This window comes from Hemicordylus capensis, chromosome 1 (assembly GCF_027244095.1).
Source record: "Hemicordylus capensis ecotype Gifberg chromosome 1, rHemCap1.1.pri, whole genome shotgun sequence".
In the NCBI taxonomy this organism is placed as follows: Eukaryota; Metazoa; Chordata; class Lepidosauria; order Squamata; family Cordylidae; genus Hemicordylus; species Hemicordylus capensis.
In genome coordinates, this window is record NC_069657.1 from 202,335,287 (window position 1) to 202,353,868 (window position 18,582).

At 39.1% G+C, this 18,582-nt stretch overlaps 1 protein-coding gene across 50 annotated transcripts in view; it reads right to left on the reverse strand.

Annotated features, from left to right (window-relative positions):
- The window catches only part of TTN (titin), a 323,095-nt gene that overhangs the window by 230,721 nt on the left and 73,792 nt on the right, over positions 1-18,582 (reverse strand). For 49 of the 50 annotated variants that reach the window (XM_053268886.1, XM_053268842.1, XM_053268718.1 and 46 more), the window contains one exon: positions 239-4,078. The exons of the other annotated variant lie outside the window; for it this stretch is intronic. In XM_053268886.1, coding sequence (XP_053124861.1) covers positions 239-4,078 — 3,840 coding nt within the window. The remainder of the gene's footprint in view (positions 1-238; positions 4,079-18,582) is intronic. 50 annotated transcript variants of the gene reach the window in all.

An 18,582-nucleotide genomic window follows, 5' to 3' on the forward strand; every position in this document is an offset into this window, starting at 1 on the left:
AAACTAAAGAGGGGAATCCAAGTGACTAGCTTGAGAAACATTTTTTTAAAATGTAAGTATACTAATGAAGAAATAAAAAAGAGGGAATGTGTCATTAGTTTGGTGATGTTCTACTGAAGTATATATACTTCTTGTATCTGTATCCAAAGTGATAATAGAGATACAAATATGTATACTTATTTTCTTTGGTTAGAAAATTAGTGAAAATGAAAGCAATATTTTATCCCCATAATCCAACCTCTTTTTACAACTGTGAGTTTCGCGGTTGTTGCTGTTTTTCCACCTTCATTCAGTGCCTCACAGGCATACTCTCCTTGATGTACTTCCTTGAATGCTTGGTTGATTACTAGTGTGTATGTGTCATGGTCTTGCAAACACTTGAACTCGCTACCTGAAGATACCAGTTTACCCTGGAAATACCAGTTCACCACTTTAACATTAGTTATCACTGATGTCAGGCTTACACTCTCACCTTCCTCAACAACAGTGTCTACAAAACTTTGCCGCACAATGGGAACATTCTCACTGCCTGTAACTATATACACCTCCTCCTCATTTTCCTCAAAAAGTTCTTCTTTCCTTTCTTCCATTTGCAGAGCATCTATTGGCTTCTCAATGGGGGCAGCAGCTGAAGGAATATCGAGGGTGAGTGTGGTTGTACCTACATCTTTAATCTGTTCTTTTAAAGTAACTGTGTTGACTTCCTGAACAGACACAAGCGGCTCCAGCTGCAGTTTTGATTCCGTTTGCATTTCGGCATGTTGAGGCTCAGGTGAACCAATAATATTGCCAACTGATTGCTGCTGAATAGGTGTATCAGCTATAGTAACGGAATGCATTTCTCTGAAAGGTGAACAAGTCATGAGAGAATTATGCTGTTTAGGCTTTGATATAGCACTGGGTTCCTCTGCTGTCAGAATGTGTTTTTCTTCATAAACAATAGAGTAAAGTGCAGTTTGCAATTCAGTTTTTAAATCGGCTGTATGGGAATATACTGCTTCAAGGGAGGTGGTTATTTCTATGGGGCTGGAGCTACCTGTGGTAATAAGGCAGGTGCATCTTGTATGTTTGGGTTCTTTAATTACCTTAACAGTTTTTAATTGAATACTGCCTATATCATCTAGTGAGTCTGAAAAAAGAAGGTGCTGTTCACTTGTCAGAGCCACTTTCAGGGCACGTCTTATCTGAGCCTTTGTGTCTAGATGACAAGATGTTGGAGCCTCAGCTATAAGCTGGTTTTCTTTAGAAAGGACTTTGTTTTCCTCTGTTTCAGGCACATCCATGATCATGCTTAAGTGCTTCTCTGCCTTTAGAGTTTCAGCTTCTGGTCTTGTGAGTTTGTCGAGGTGTTCTTCTTTGAATGCTTGTTTTTCTTCCAGTATTAATGGAAGCCTGACTGACTGTCCTTCTTGAATCCGGGCTGCAAATTCCTGCTCTGTGGCTTCCACCACGTCTGCATTCTCTATAGGAACACTTTGTTCCTCGATGCAAGCAGATTCTGAAGGCAATCTGGGCTCGGACGTCACCTTGCAGCTCGTGGCCTGAATAGCCTTCAATGGCTCTGTGTGTCCTAAAACCAAGACCCTCTCTTCTGTCACAGTTGATACTTGCATAACAGTTTGAAAATCTTCCTGTTGCAAGGTAGCTTTCTGCTCTTTTTTTGCTCCAGGGAGGATTTGCTCTTTGGGCAGCAGCAACATCTCAGCCACTGTGGTCAGCCACTTATGAAGCTGAGGCTCTGCTAAAGCCACAGGTATTTCTTCTGCAGTGCCACTCTGAAAGGTCTCCAGGGTTTCAGCAGCTATTTGGTGTTTTTCCTCAAAACCCACCGCACGTTTAAACATGATTTCAGTTTTCTGCAAAGCAGCCTGGCATTGGGGTTTTTCGAAAGCCAAGATGCCCTCCTTGGGCAACACTTGTTCACTTTGATTCATCTGAAGATATAGAACAGACATAGGTTCTTTGGCCGATTTCATGTTAACTGTCTCAGCCAGAGCAGGAAACTGCTTAGCATCTTCACAAGAGGTGGAAACGTGTTCTTCTGTTACTGAGCACTCTAGCAAACTTGGATTTTTTCTAGAAACTGCTTCAGCTTCTGGTGGCAACTCAGGACTAAAATGCTCTTCTCTAGGTAGAGTGGCTTGCCCATGTACAACAGGCAAATGCAATGGCTTTTTGCCCTCCCTTTGGATTTCTGCAGTTACCACACTGTCTAATCTGGGAATGTCCTCTGTGTGTTCATTTGAGAGCTGCTGCTTTTCTTCTGCAAGCAAAGCTGTTTTTACCGGCTTATCCTTGTTCAGTGAACCCCTTTGCTGCTCCCCAACTGTTGCATCAAAGGTGGACTCTTTTGGAAACACCTGTTTGGAGGCAATCGTGGGCAAATATAACAAGTTTGGAGTTTCTTCAGTTGGGTGAACTTCTTCAGGCGAGTCAACACAATCAATAGCCTTAGTATGAGCTTCACTTATTTGGTGGTGTTCAGCTGTAACAACTGACTGAAAAAAGTCATCTTCTTCGTGCACTAGTGTGCTTTTCTCCCACTTGCTAGTTTGGATTGCCAAAGCACTTTCCTTAGACAATTCTTGGATACTTTCAGCCGTAGGAATGCTTACTGATTGCTTGGGCTCTCTGGTTGAAGTAACTTCCTCAGCTTCTGGTACTGAGAGCGCAACGGATTCACCTGGGCTTACTATATATTTCTCATCAGAAATAACAGAGGAAAAAGGAGATTTTTCCTCTCTAGCATACTTTAGCTCAACCATTTCTGGTGGCAGTCCTTTTTCTTTGCCTTCATGGGTTATTTCCTCCACAACAGCTAAGCAGATATTAGAAACTTGGTGGAGTTCGGAACCAGCAGTTTCAGCTACTGGTGGGCTTTGAATTGGCTCAGAGTGTTGCTCTAGTAAACCAGGGTGCTCCTTCACCTCATTTGCAGTAAAAGTAGGAGCAACCTTTTTCATAGCTTGTGATGGTGCATGTGAAACTTCCTCAACCTTATGAGACTCAAGCAAGGCTGTTTGTTGAGTAAGAAGAGCTTCCTGCTGTCCAGTAGCTGTAGAGTATGAAGTCATCTGGAAAGCATCTACCTCTTCACTATACAATGAATGCCTGTCCTCTGTCCCAATTGTATACATCATTTGTTGCCCATGCTGACTAACATCTCCAGGGAGCTTAACTGCGTATAAACGAGACTCGGTGGCCTGCTCACCTACAGTTTCTTTATAAGTCTTGGTGCGTTTTTCCTGCATAGCTTTCTGTTCCTTATATACAAGCTCACCAGAGATGTCTAGGAGAATAAGAAGTTCTGCACTACATAGGGCCTCACCTAAGAGATTTATTCCTTTACAGGTGTATAAACCACCATCATCTTTCTGACACTTATTCACTATCAGTGACCCAGAACCATCTGAATTATGAATGATGGTGTAATGCACACTGGAGAAAATCTGGTCATTTCCCCTAAACCAGAGAATCTCAGGAGCTGGCTCTCCAATCACTCTGTACTCAAACAGAGCAGTGGCACCCTGTACACACTGAAGAGGATTTAGTTTCCTAACAAAAGAGGGAGGTTGGGGACTTGCTGTCTTTTGAATGGGGGTCTCATGGGTTAATTCTGCCACCACTTCCCTGTTATCTCCCTTAGGATGTACCTTCAGATAAGCACTGCACGCAGTCTCTCCGTGAATATTGCTAGCAATACAGGTATACTCTCCCTCATGATCAAACTTTGTGGAAAGAATAATGAGGCTATATTTGTCATCATCAAATACAAGTTTGTAATCTGCCGATGATGTCAGTAAAACACTATTGAAAAACCATTTAATCTGTGGTTTTGGATCCCCACTAACCACAACAGAGAGTCTAGCCATATCTCCTATACTTATTTCAAGATTTGACACATGTTTGAGGAAGACTGGGACATTGCTCTTCTCTTTTTCCATCTTTAATGTGCTAGAATAAACTGGTTTTTCAGGCATGAGTTCAAGTGTTATATCTCTATCAGATAACTGTAGACCGCTGCTGTAATTCTCGATTCTTTCTTCCTCAGCAGACACAATAACAGAGCTAGAAATCTCTGTATGGGGAAAAAAATTATTTACATTTTACTAAAATGTTTTTCTTGAAAAATTGCATCTAGTAATTACCTGAGAATATAAACCAAAGAATATTTAGAAGCAATACTTTATACCTGTGATGTAGTGGCAATGCTGGAGGCAATTAAAATATTCACATCTCTTAGAATAAATAGAAACCACTACAGAAATAGCAATAAAAACCCAACCCAGCATCCTTCTCACTGGCTGTTACTGGTGTCTCCCTTGTATTTCTTTCTTTCTTTTTAAAAATTTAGTGTTTTGGAACAGGGAACCATTTTCTCATTCCTTTTGGCATGTAAACCACTTCGAGAACTCTTTTTTTTTTGTTGGTCTATAAATGGTATATACATCTTCTAAATAATAAGATGTAAATAGTAATAAGAAGTGTTTAGAGATGCCTGCCTAATCAAGAAAAGCTAGAGTGGGAGCTTACATGAACAGTTATTTGATTGTCTTTGTACCCAAACTGATTGCATGTATTCCTGCTACAGTAGATCTAGAAGATGTAGGAGTCTGCAATAACCAGTATTTTAAAAGTATTCTTGATAACGTTTTCTGGTGGTCAATTCACCACCAGGACTAGATATCGCATCTAGACATTTGGTGGTCAATTCACCACCAAAAACTTGCATTTGTATTTATTTCATGAATATAAAAAGCCTACATGTTAACTCAGGGGTTGCTTTGCTTTGTGAGTCTGTTTTACATTTGAAAAAAGAATATGCTCTCAGAAAAATGATAAATGAAACAAGATGCATTCATGGTACCTTTGCAACTGATCATAGGGCCCAATCCAGGAAAATTTAGCTATGCATAAGTCCCATTGAAATTAGGAACATAGGAAGCTGCCATATACTGAGTCAGACCATTGGTCCATCTAGCTCAGTATCGTCTACACAGATTGGCAGTGGCTTCTCCAAGGTTGCAGGCAAGAATATTTCTCAGCCCTATCTTGGAGATGTCAGAGAGGGAACTTGGAACCTAGATGCTCTTCCCAGAGCAGCTCCATCCCCTGAGGGGAATATCTTACAGTGCTCACATGTGCTCTCCCATTCAAATGCAACCAGGGCAGACCCTGCTTAGTTAATGGGACAAGTCGTGCTTGCTACCACAAAACCAGCAAATCCATCTTGACTAATATATGTTCCATTGATTTCAATGAGACTAAAGCACAACTATTTCTCTCCCTTTCTGTCTTCAGGAGAATAATAGAATTTTAGTGCTGGAAGGTGTCTGAAGGCAACACAGCATGGATGTTTTACACTTCAGACTGCCATAATGAGTTTCTGTAAATAAAGAGAACATTGGTTTAATTCTGCACAGAAGCATTAGATTAACATCGGTCTCATTTGCAGAGTAGTCACCTTCCTCTTAAAGGAAAAGCAGCAGGAATGCTGAGCAACCGGAAGCTTCCCTCAGGTCTTGCTTATTAGAACTAAGGTCTATATGTGAGAATAAAACATGGTGCCAGGTCGATGTATAGTCAAGACCCAATTTGAGCTTCTGTTCCAAGGCTGATGCACACTTTGCCATTTTATATTTTTATTTGCCCCTTTTTTCCCTGCATAGAAAAACGAGTAAGCACTTCTATATGAGTTTCTATAACATGCCTTGTTTGCATGTAGCTTCTGTAAGTTTATGAGCATCAGGAAGTCTCTCCCCCCACCCCACCCCATGGATGCATCAGTCAGGTAGCCATTGGCCTCCTAATCCATGTACAATGAACTCTTGCCACACTTCATACGTAACTAATTCCTCCCTTTTTCTCAGCGACAGTTAATAACCAGATAGTAAACAGTGAGAAGAACTGTTAACATGTTACTATTTCTGAGCAGAATGTGCATATGGGGAGACAGAGATCATACTTACTGACTCTGCCCTACATGCATTCAGCATGATGTCTGCACAGAGCCGATGATGTATATACTGTATGTTCATAGTAGGCTCTACCCGTACAATCAGTAACCCTACAAAAGCAGGGTCTCTGATTGCACATTCTGTCCTTTCCCATTCTCATGGCAAGCAATGGGAATCTTGTGCATCTTCAGAATCCCAAGAAACTCTCTTCATGAAGGGTACCCAACCTTGGGTCCCCAGACATTGCTGGACACAGAGCAGGGCTTCCCAACCTTTGGCCATTGTGGCTGGGGATGATGGGAGTTGTAGTCCAACAACATCTGAGGACCCAAAGTTGGGAACCTCTGATCTACGTCTTTGGGACTCTGGGCTACAAGCACCTAAGATTACACCATCATCTAATATTTTTCCCTCTAACAATATCAAGTACTCTGTTAGGCCCAGAACCTGGTAAACTGCAGTAGGTGTTTTTAGTCATCATTAACTGAGCATGTGAGAAGTTACTTTGAAATGATTGTTTGCATTTTTAAAAATCTAAGATCTTAGGAACATAGGAACATAGGAAACTGCCATATACTGAGTCAGACCATTGGTCTATCTAGTTCAGTATTGTCTTCACAGACTGGCAGTGGCTTCTCCAAGGTTGCAGGCAGGAATCTCTCTCAGCCCTATCTTGGAGAAGCCAGGGAGGGAACTTGAAACCTTCTGCTCTTCCCAGAGCGGCTTCATCCCCTGAGGGGAATATCTTGCAGTGCTCACACATCAAGTCTCCCATTCATATGCAAGCAGGGCAGACCCTGCTTAGCTATGGGGACAAGTCATGCTTGCTACCACAAGACCAGCTCTCCTCTCCATCTTCAGTAAGGGCTTTCTTTTATAGTCACAAAGAGAACTTTCTCAGCTTCTCAACCTCTGTTCTGCTCTCGAAAAAATAAATTATTTTCTAGCTTCACTTTCTTGGGCAAGTGTTCTGTTCTTAAACCTTTGAAGGGATGGTGCATGAAGGTGATGGAATTCACATACATTCTATCACACACAAGAAACATTTACTTGAAGGACAATTTATCAAAGCATGTTCAATTAAGAAAAAAACAGGAGTATTCTATTTTATACTTTTATTAAAACAATATATACATTGTCATTTTAAATGTAACATCAAATATGAACAAATAAAGCTCTTTAGACCCTCATTTTAAAGTACTATGGAAAGAAACACATTTGAATTGACATCAACAAGTGTATAGCTTAAATGCTAGCTTTTGGAAGATATCGGTCCAGCTGCCAAACTTTGCTTTCACCAGGGCTATCAGGCACCAATTTTATCAAAACCAACAATTATGTGGGATTTATACCAGTGTGGTTGTAATCCACCTCTGCTGGTCCCACCATTTAGCTTTGATGTCCCTGACTAAGTCCTCTTTGAGCCATGAACTTTAAAACTATAAAATATATGGCCCCAATCTGGAGAAATGGGAGCAATACACAAAGCTGCACTAACAGAAGAAGAAGTCTCCTTTATGAGAGACGTTTTGAGTGAAGGATCTCAGGGTGCTCGTCAGGCTTTGAGAGGTGGGGAAGGAGAGAGGTGCCACAGCCAGCAAACCATCCACCCTGCCTGACAGCAACATGAAGCTCATGGCAACATTACTAATTCAGCAGCTTGTGATGCTCCCAGTAGAGTAGATGTGCCGGTTCTTTACATTTATTTTTTTTTTAAGTGCCAGGGCTGCATAGATACTGAGAGCTGAAAGCAAGCATGAGAGGTCAGGTCTGAATCTGAACTTCCGTTAAGTGGAACTGTTTGGGGTTTGTGGTTTTAGACAATACAATACTGTACATTCATTGCATATTCTCTAATATGCAGGGATAGCTGCACTTCACTCAAGAATTGCTAGTCAACTGTATAGGGAATGACAATGGACACAATACTATATGCAATTTCTACCCAGCTCAGTGTTGAATCAGACACACTCATTTCTCTTATACCTCAGCTTTTAATATGTCTGTTTTCTTAAACCAAATATTTAATAATAGCAACTACTATGCAAATTATTTTAATGCCTGCTGTCATTTATGTAGTGGTCATTAAGAGAGCTGAAATACCCTGTTTATATCCATTGTGTTAGTATGGTGCAACTAAAAATAATGGAACAGTCTCCTTCCTTCTCATCTTAGATTTTCCATATACATGTCTGATATTTATTTATCTATCTATTTATTTATTTATTTATTGTTGAGCATCTAAAATGTTTGAAAATCTATTTCGTTTAAGTACACATTCCAGCCAACTGAGACAAAAAAAATGCTAGGCTGGAAACACTGGCAGAAGAAAACATCTTGAAAGATTTTCACCATTTGCCACCACAACCCCCCGCCCCGTCACCCATGATTTTATGGGCATAACTCTCTAGCAAGGAAAAAATTAAAACCTATCTTTTTTCATTCCATAACAATAATTTAATGTGTACTTTATCCAAATCATTTGGGCGGAACCCACTGAATTACTTGTATGCCTGAAATACCCTGTTTAAGGGCAGTGGAAAAATTTATATAATACAGAATATTGTGAGAAGAAAGACATAAAAGCTTGTTTGCACACAACATAACAAAGCTGATGTTTTATAAAGTGTTTTAGGCAGTCCTCAGGCAATGAGCTCTATGGGCTGTTTTCCTTATAAGTTCAGGTGTCCTTTGTTATTTGCAAGGTTCGTTCTCACCTATAACCACGAGTATGGAAACCACGAATAAAGACACCTCACTCCTATGGTGTCTTTATTCATGGTAATAAGAGGTTAGATTCCTAACGAAGCCGAAAAATTGCTCCATGCTGTAAAATGAAGACCAGAAGTGACAGCAGAAGTCATTTCCAGGTCATTTCTGGCCACCCAGCAACCACAAATAGACAAATATTAGCCTATTTTTGTACCGTGGATAAAGAGACTTTAAGTCCTGTCTGCAGATATGCAAAATCATGGGTGCCAGGACTGCAGATAATGAGGGTCAGCTGTATACAAAAGTGTTTCAAACCAAACCTCCAGGCTTTCTATAGGAACATCACATACTCTAAATAATATTCTGTGATGATAAAGACAAATTTGATGCGATGAATGCATATTTAAATGTTTGTTTTGTCTGCAAGAGCTACTCTATATTTTGAAGAGTAATTCTAATATTTTGGACTACTTTAGAGATCCCTATTAATGTAGAACCAAACTAGGGATTATATGGTGCCTAAAGCCATAGGTATTTGATGATATACTGAGCACAAATATATAGAAAGAAGAGCATGCATATACATAACTGAGTATATAAATGCACTAATTTATTTAAGTATTAATCATCATGCTTCTTTTAAAATACCAGTGTTAGAAATCATAATAAGCAGCCTTAGATCTTGAGTATAATGGCTTTATATTTAATGTAGCTGTCTGGCTTCAGTGTAGAGAATTTTATGTGTCACATTCTTCTTCATCTAGGGATTAATTTTTCTGCACCTTAAAAGGTTATTTTCATTAATCAATTTGTTTAATTATTATTGAATTGGGTATGCTGTTCCCTGTAATAATCACTATACTGACTATTCTATTTAATACTTTCTTATTTTAATATACTAACAATCCAGTCCTATGCATATTTATACATAAATCCCACTAGGTCCAATGGGATTTCCTTACAGGTACTGTAGATATGCACAGACTTGAAGCCTAAATTATTTAATTGGATCAGAATTGTATTGTGGAAATTACAGCATCTGTTCATATACTGAAAAACTACATGTATAATTTTCAACTTCTCCTTCTGATCTATTAATTGTTAACAAAATGTGATATTAAAATAATTGCTGGATATTACACCTTGACTGCGGCAGGACTGGGGTTTGTCCCACTTTCCCCATCTATGAACTCCGATTCAGTCATTACTCTAGTTAAGATTAACAGTATCTGGAAATTGTATTGTTGCCCTAGTTAAGGTATAACAATCTCTGGCAAACCTAGGATCAAGCATTTTATTCACACTAGCTTCACATTATTAAGTTTGTCAAATGTATATTGATTATATTGATTATAAGCACCTTTAAGGTGCTTATAACTTGGTAAGAGAGAAATAAATCCTGACATTTTTATATAGTCCTTAGTATGACAAAACTCTCATGAGGGCCAATTTGGTCTCTGATTTTGCTTGAGCAGGGTATTTTGACTGGCATTATGTTTACCCTTGATTTGTAATGGAATGAGATCAATGTAAGTCTCACTTACTTCAGTGGGAGTTTTGTCAGGAGAGGAACAACATAAAGATTCAGGATCTGCTCAAGAGAGAATGTTATTTTCTGATACAACATTGTGAGGGAGAAATCCTTCTCTATTTGATTTCTTGCATGGAACTGTATTGAAAATACAGTGTGCACATACAGTAAAATTCCATATGGTTCACTTACAAGAAAAGTCACTTACAATATTTCAAGACCCTGTTAACAAAAATGCAAATGCACCTTTAAATAACACGAGAATATTTACATGTATCAAACAAAGGTGGTGTACACATGTGGGTGACAAATTATAATATCATTACAAGGATGCATAAGGGGTCAAGATTTACAGAACTCACTTCAAAACTTGCCCTGAATGAAGCCTAAGCATCACTTAATCCCCACAATAGTTCACAAGAGAGGGAGTCATTGGTACGGGGCCAGTGAGTTCCATTCATAAGAATGCTTCAGAATACAGGAAGCATCTGAAATTACTGCTACATATTTTATTTGCATTGATCTCTCAACACAGTGCAAAACTGGCATCTCTTTAAGCCAAAAATAGATTTTGAAACTAGAGTATTTAGCAGATTGTCAAGAAAGCATTGCTGTGGGCAGTCCCGGTTTTGTTTGTTGCTAAACACTTGTACTCCCCTTCATCATTTATTACCAAGTTTCTTACAGTCAGACTGTGACAGCCCACCTGACTTTCCTCCATACTGTATCTTTCTCCATGAATCAATGTTTCATTCCTGAACCAACTAATAGCTGGTTTTGGAGAACCAACTACTTGGCACTGAAAACATGCAGATGTACCTATGAAAGAAGCACAATCAGAAATATGCTTCATAAACTTTGGAGGTGCTTCTGTGACTTGGAATTCAAAGCTGCAACTGTCAGTGCTCTCTGCTTTAAATTCAATCTGCTCTTCTTTGGATGGCTCAGCAAATACATCAAAATTAATATTTACACATAACTCTCCTTCTTCTTCCTGCTCCTGTTCCGTAACCGCTACAAGTCTGACCGCTTTCTGAGAATCATCAGTGTTACGTTCAAATTCAAACTCCAGCTCTATTTCTGTCTGGCTGCCATTCTGAATAGTATTATCCACAACCAAATCAATCTTTTGAGGCCTAACACTAGTGCTATCCAAACCTGCATTTGTCTCACCTCCATCACCTACCACTGCAAGAGCCTTCTGGCGTTCTGTTACAACTAAGGAACATCTGCATATAGCTTCTCCAACAGTATTAACTGCTTTACACAAATACATACCACTATCAGAATGCCCTACATTCTGAATTTTAAGACTATGTTTTCCATTCTCACTAATAACAGCATACTTTGAAATGTCTGGCGTGATGCACTTATTTTCTTTAAACCAACGCACTACTGGAGTAGGAGAACCTGAGACTGTACAATGGAACAATGCCTCAGATTTTTCTAGAACCTCTTTGTCAAAAACAGGAGTGGTGAAGCGTGGAGGCATCTCAGTGACTTCAAAGTCAATTTTGATGTCTTCATTTTCTTTTCCAGATGAGGCTGCTGTATGTTCCACCAGAGAGAAAGGGAGAACATCAAGAGATACAATCATACTCTGATTATCAGAAGTGAGCTCAGGAATGGTTACTATTTTCACTTGCTTCTCACATTCCTTAATCTCATTTTCATCCAACTCTACTTCAAGAAGTATTTCCTGAGGAGAAGGTGTTCGCGATGCTGAACCTTGTTCTATATCAAACTCTATAACATGTTGATGTGTTACGGGAGGAGGAAGAGCTAAAGCTCTTCCGTCATGGGGCATCACTTCTACTTGTGTAATACTTTTGGCTTCCCCTATGATATTTACTGCATGGCACATATATATTCCTCCTTCTGCTCTTTGAATATTACGGATTTCCAAGATACAAATATCACCCTCTTTTTGGACTTTGATCCTATGATCTTGTTCAAGCAATGACTTATTTTTATACCACTTTACATCAGGCATGGGAGAGCCTATGACTTCTGCAATAAAACGTAATGTACCATTCTCATAGATCTTCCTTTTAGTCAGTGGTTTAATAAATGCAGGAGGCATTTCATTTCCCTTCGGTTCCAATGCTTCAGAAGGAGTACCAAACATTTCAGCACGCAGTTCTTCAGGAGATGATTTCCTTTGTTGCAAAGGAGAGCCAGTGGGTGTTTGATAATGCTCTGGTGGTGTAATTGCTCTTACCAGTTCTGAAGGAGACTTATTTGAATCCATATTTGGCTCCTCTGCCGGTGTGGAATATCGCTCTGGGCTGCCAGTTGGCTCCTCTGTAGGTGTGGAATATCGCTCTGGGCTGCCAATTGGCTCCTCTGTAGGTGTGGAATATCGCTCTGGGCTGCCAATTGGCTCCTCTGTAGGTGTGGAATATCGCTCTGGGCTGCCAATTGGTGTATGATAAGACTCAAAAGATATGGGTGATTCAAAATTCTCCACTGATGATGGTGGTGTATAGAATCCCTCAGACTCTAACATTTCATCTCCACTGGTGCTATCAATATCAATGGACATTTCTGACTCAGGAGAAAAAGGGCGGGTTGGTTCTTGTTGTTGATTGTAATAATCATAAACAGTGCTGAATGTTACATCTTCAACCTCCAAAGAAGTGATAGATCCCTCCCGAGTCAGAGTCTTAAATGAAGTATCTCTGACTCCTGGGATTTCCTGTTCTCCAGCTGCAAGCAAATACTTAGAAAGAGAAATATCTGTTTCTCCATGAGGAAGAACAGGCAACTCTTGAGTCTGAAGAGTAGTTTCTGCAATATTCCTTTCATTTGGGTTCTCTGGAGGAGGATTTATGAATTCAGTAGTCTCACGTTGTTTTTCTTTTTCAAGTTGGCATTTTATATTATATTCTTGCTCTATAACGCAACTTAACTTTCCTGTTTGCCCTTCCTGGCTTGTAGGTAACTCGTTCTTTAAAGAAAGGAGGAACTGAGCAAATGAAGGTTCCTCGTCTGAAGTGTCTAATGATCCCTGAAGAGTAGAATCTTGTTCTTCAGGTGTTATTTGGGCATCAAAAAGCCTCTCAGCATTGCTTTCCTCAGATGAACAGCTTCTCACTTTTTTGATAAAGCTTTCTTGACTTACATGTGTTTTTTCTTCCTCTGGTTTATTCACAGTTTGAGATACATTTTCATGTGCAGCTTTTTTCAAATTAGATATGAAGCTATCGGCTTCCAGAACTATACTCTCTGGAGTGTTACTGTGCTGGGACATGCCAGTCTCTTTTACTAGGTTTTGAAAATACTGACTGAGAGGGGTGGCTTCAGTCTGTCCCCATATAAAAGCTTCATCTGGCATTTTAAGCACTTCCTCCTCAGAAATCTCTTTTTTGTACCTGTAATGCTCTTTTGCAACAGCTTCCTGTTCAGTGGAAAGACCCGTGGTTTCCAGGGCCCTCTTCAGAATCTGTGCTACTGATACTTCTGCTTCTGTTTGCAGATTCTGTTCTGGGGAATTTTCTCCCTCTGCTTGTATCTTATAGCTCTGCCGCAGTTCTTCACTTAAAGAAATTTCTTCTTCTAATATCTTTGTGTTCTGTAGCTGTTTTATGAAACTCTCAGTTTCTGTACCCATCATCTCAAAAGCAGACTTCAGATTAAAGGAGCATGCTTCTTCTTTTTGCACTGTTTCAGCCTCTTTCGACAAAAACTCTTGTGATAAAGAAGCAGCATGAGCTTTTAGATCAAATATTTGTTCCTGTCTTTGTAGTTCTTTTTCTTGGAGCAAGGTACCTTCCTTGTGGGCACTGCTTTTATTTAGGACTTCACTGTCATTAGAAATCTCTGGAGAGGAACTCAGTTGTTGTCCTTGAAAGGTCTGCATTTCTTCAGAAGCAGAATACAGAAATTTGAGACACATTTCCCCCTGTGACAACTTCTCTTCTTGCTGTTGATCAACGTTTTCTATATTCAGAAATGCTAATTTTAAGCTAATTTCTTCATTTTCTGGAGATGCAAGTTCCTGAATATTTTCCATTATGGTTCCCAAAGAAAGTGAATTTTCTTGACTGGGTTGCACTATTTGATTGGCATCATTTTGCGCATTTGGTTTGATATTCTGTGTGTCAACTTGAATTTGTTCAGGAGGAGTATAGAGATTTTTGTAATATATTTCCTCTAGCTGTATGGTCTGTGGTTCACTATTATTTTCTGCATCTGAGTAAGCTTGCTTTAAATCAAATATGTCATTTTCTTGGGGTATAGAAGGTTGCTGTGTATTACGTTCTTCCTTGATAGGTTCAGTCACTTTGGAAAATTCTTGATCAGAATATATGCTTTCTTCCAAAGTTGACAAACTTCTGCTTGTATTTTCTGCAATGTTGATTTCTATGCCTTTTGCAAGTGATAAATCATCTTTAACATGTTTTTCATTAATAATTTTTATGCCTAAGGAAACAGAAGCATCTTTTCCATGTATTTGGTCAGGTTGAAAACTAACTTGCTCTTGAATAATATTTTCTACATTAGCATTAGATTGCTTTAGGAAAACTTCTTCCTTCCCTGTAGATAATATATCTTCCTCAATATTATATTCTTTCTTCACTGTTTCACTATTCTGGGAAACCTCTTGATCAGAAACCATTTCTTGTTCTATAAACAATGTGGTTTTTTGAGCAATTTCCAGGGTTTTGTGTGCCTGTGGTTGCATTCTGTCAGAACCAGAATAGAGATCTTTAGCACTTGTGTCTTTCTGATCATTTTCTGCAAGTGGAGTAAGTTGTTTTAAGTCAAATATCACTTCCTCTGTTCTTTTATTTTCTTTGCAAATGTCCTGATCATAACATATTTCTGATGTATCTATCTCAGCATACTGTGTTGTTTTGTCTGTATTGGTGTCTGTTCCAAGATCTAGAAGATCTTTGACAACAAATTGCACTTGCTTTTCATCAGCAATTTCAGTACCTAAGGAAGGTTGTACATCAAATTCTTTCTTCTGTAGGCATAATATATTTTCTTGGCCATGATTTACTTCCTTTATGAGATCATGCTCATTAGAAATTCCTTGACTAGAATATATGTCTTCTCCTAAAGCTGATGTGGTTATTACTGCTTCTGTTATTTCATTTGTGGCACTTTGTTTTATTTCAGAAATAAAATATTGCTCTTTGACATACACTTCCTCTGATTTATGACTGTTTTGTGCTTTATCAACAATTTCTGTATTTGAATAAGCTTTTTTTTCATTGAATGCAGTATCAAGTGTGTCAGCAACTGGACACTGATCTCTGGGCTGCTGAGTTTCACTTTGTTCTTGAACATCTTTATCTAGATTATCTCCAAGAGGAAGGAGTTGTTTTAAATCAAATTCAAATGCAGCCATATCTGCTTCAACTTTTCCTACCAATTCTTCACCACAATATATTTCTTTCTCTCCTTCCACACCAAAGCTGGAGATTTTTTTAGCATGGATCAAAAGGTCTTCTTTTTTGTCAGAAACATAGCTTCCAAATATTTGCTCTTTTTCTTCTCTGGAAATTTCTTGGTTCTCACTGACTGTTTTCTGCAGTTCTTTGTTTATATTCCCAGAGTCAAGCTGTTCCATCTTTGATTTACTTTGTAATTCATAACTTATATTTTGCAAGTGTGATGACACATTTTCCTCTTCTATAGTTGATAAATCTTGAGAATTCTTGCTTAGCATGTCAGTAAACCTTTGATCCCCATCATTGATATCACTGTCTTCTGGTGCCACCTTTGATACAATACTGGTAAAATTCTGGCTGACAGATTCCTTTGCAAACAGCTTCTGCTCATACATGCAAATTTGCTCTTTTTCTTCCTTAAATTGTGTTTCTAAGATGTCACTTGATGGCACTTCATGCGATGTACTTTGAATTGGAACAGGCTGAAGACTCTTCAACTCTGATTCCAGAGTTGAAGTACAACTTTCTAACACAAATTCCTGATCCGTAGATTCCACAGAAATGTCCTTACCAGAAGAGGAGCTTGATTCATTTTGGTTCATCATGGAACTTAGTTCAGTGAAATCATGATCCTTAGGAATCTTTTGCATACTCTCAAATATACTGAACTTATCTTTTACACTACTGACTTCATTGTCTAGACTATGACTTACAAAAGTGTCTACAGGAACGAGTGGATCTCTTTCTGCATGACTCTGTACAACCATATCAAGTTGCCTGTTTGATGTTTTTTCTGTAGCTGTACATGTATATGTGCTTTCCACTTTAACAGCTGTATGTCGTAACTCATCAGTGTCAGATAAGATTCCTGAAATTGTGGCTTTTTGTTCTTCTTCTATCTTTGACTCCATTTCTTTACTCATCTCTCTTTTATCCTGGATCTGAAAATCTTCACTCTCTTCAGCAAGTAAGGACTTCATTATATCATTCAGATAACTAGGTAACTGAGATTCAGTTTCTCTGGATTGTATACATGATGCTTCCTCTGTGAATGTTGTTGTACTAACCCCGTGGAACTGCTGGCTTACAGGATACTCTTTATTACCAAAACTGGTTTCCATTGGTCCAATTGTGGATTCAAAATATTTGTCCAGATGCTCTTCTGTGATGTTTTCCTGGACCCCTTTGACCAGGTTTTGGGCAGCCTTGAGATCAGTTTGTTCTACATTACTATAAAATAATTCCACAGTCGGCTCCACTGAAAGGTTGCAAACAGTTTCTACAATACCAGCTTTGTTTTCAGCAACACATTTGTATGTGCCAGCATCAGACATGGAAACCTTATCAATTCGCAGCTTACAAACACCATCTCCCTCCTCAAAGCAAACATTTTCAGTAGGAATCAAAACTCCATAATTCTGAAACCATGTTATAATTGGCAGGGGTTTTGCAGATATTGAGCATTCAAGTACAACTGAATCTCCTTCTCTACACCTGATATGTTGCTGCATTTCTTTTATGATTTGAGGGGGTTCATGAACCACATCAAATGAAAATTTAAATTTATGTTTTAATCCTGGAGAAGTTTGTTCTTCAGGGGGTTCTTCGGGTACAAATTCAACAGGTTGAATTACTTCTTTACCTTCTTCATCTTGTTCTGGAGTTGGAGTTGGAGCAATTATTTTGATTTCCACTGGAAGGGAAAGCAGATCTGGATCTGCAATGCAAGGTCTGGGCAGGTTAACTGGTGGAAGCAGGAGGGTGGCTCTACTACTTGAACTTAAAGCGCCTTCATCTTCTTTCATATTGTCAAATGCCAAAGTGAGTTCTTCTTCCTCTTCTGTAAAGTCTGGTGATAGCTCAACTTTACAGATACTGGTAGGTTCAGGTTCGGGCTTCTCTTTTACTTTCACGTTTAAAATGCCTGAAGTTGTAGCTGTTCCATGTTGGTTAAATATCACACAAGTAATGGATCCTTCCTGATCAGGCACAACTGTAGGGAATATCAGAGTGGACTGATTCTCTGTTGTGTTAATGGTACATTCTTGGCTACGTGGTAATGGTTTGTCATTGTTATACCAAGTGGCTGTGAGGTGTGGATAGCCTTGAAAAGCACAATTAAAAGTACAGCTCTCCCCTTCATTTACTTCTTGAGATTCAATTTCACGAACAAATAAAGGGGGGCATGGCTCTGGATATTTTGGGAAAGGACTCTCCAGTTTGAAAGAGGTTTCTGTGATTTCAGTTTTGAATTCCTTGATTTCAGCCAATATCTTCTCTTTTGTTTCAAGAGAGTGCTCATTGACTGGCACTGTAGTTTGTACACTTTTGCTCACTTCTCTGCTCTCAAAAGTAGCTGTAGGTTCATTTATGTTAAGTGTGATCGTATCAGACATTAACATTTCAGGTTTTCTTGCCTCATTGACATCATCACTCAAAAGTACATACACCAGAGGGGAGGGGTTTTTCGTTATGGATTTTGTCATTTTGAATTCTTCCGTGTGCTCCTGTAGATTAGTATCCATTCTTGTTTCCACTGATTTTCTTTCAGCATAAGTATACCCCATCCATCTTGGTCTCTCTATTGCCTCTGGACCTTGTTCTGAAACTTGCTTTTTCATTGCTCCTTTCAAAGCTATTGCCTCTTCTGCTTGGAATATTTCTTCCTCAGTGCTTCTGTCAGCTAATTCCTGGAGAGTCTGAGATGGCTCAGACAGACCTAGGATTCTTTCCATTCTAATCTGAAAGTCTTCTGTCTTTTTCTCAAGCCCTCCATCAGAACTTCTGGTAATTATTTCTTCAGTGTCTGGCATGGCAGGTAATGTGGCCTTTTCATAGATTTGCTCTATTGTTTGGAAAGCAGGTCTCTTTCTCTCTACCTGAGATGCTCTGCAGACTGGACGAGCTGATGGTCCTCTGTTATCCCTACTTTGTATAATTCTCACAGATGCAAGCTGTGCCTCAGCTGATCCCTGTGGCA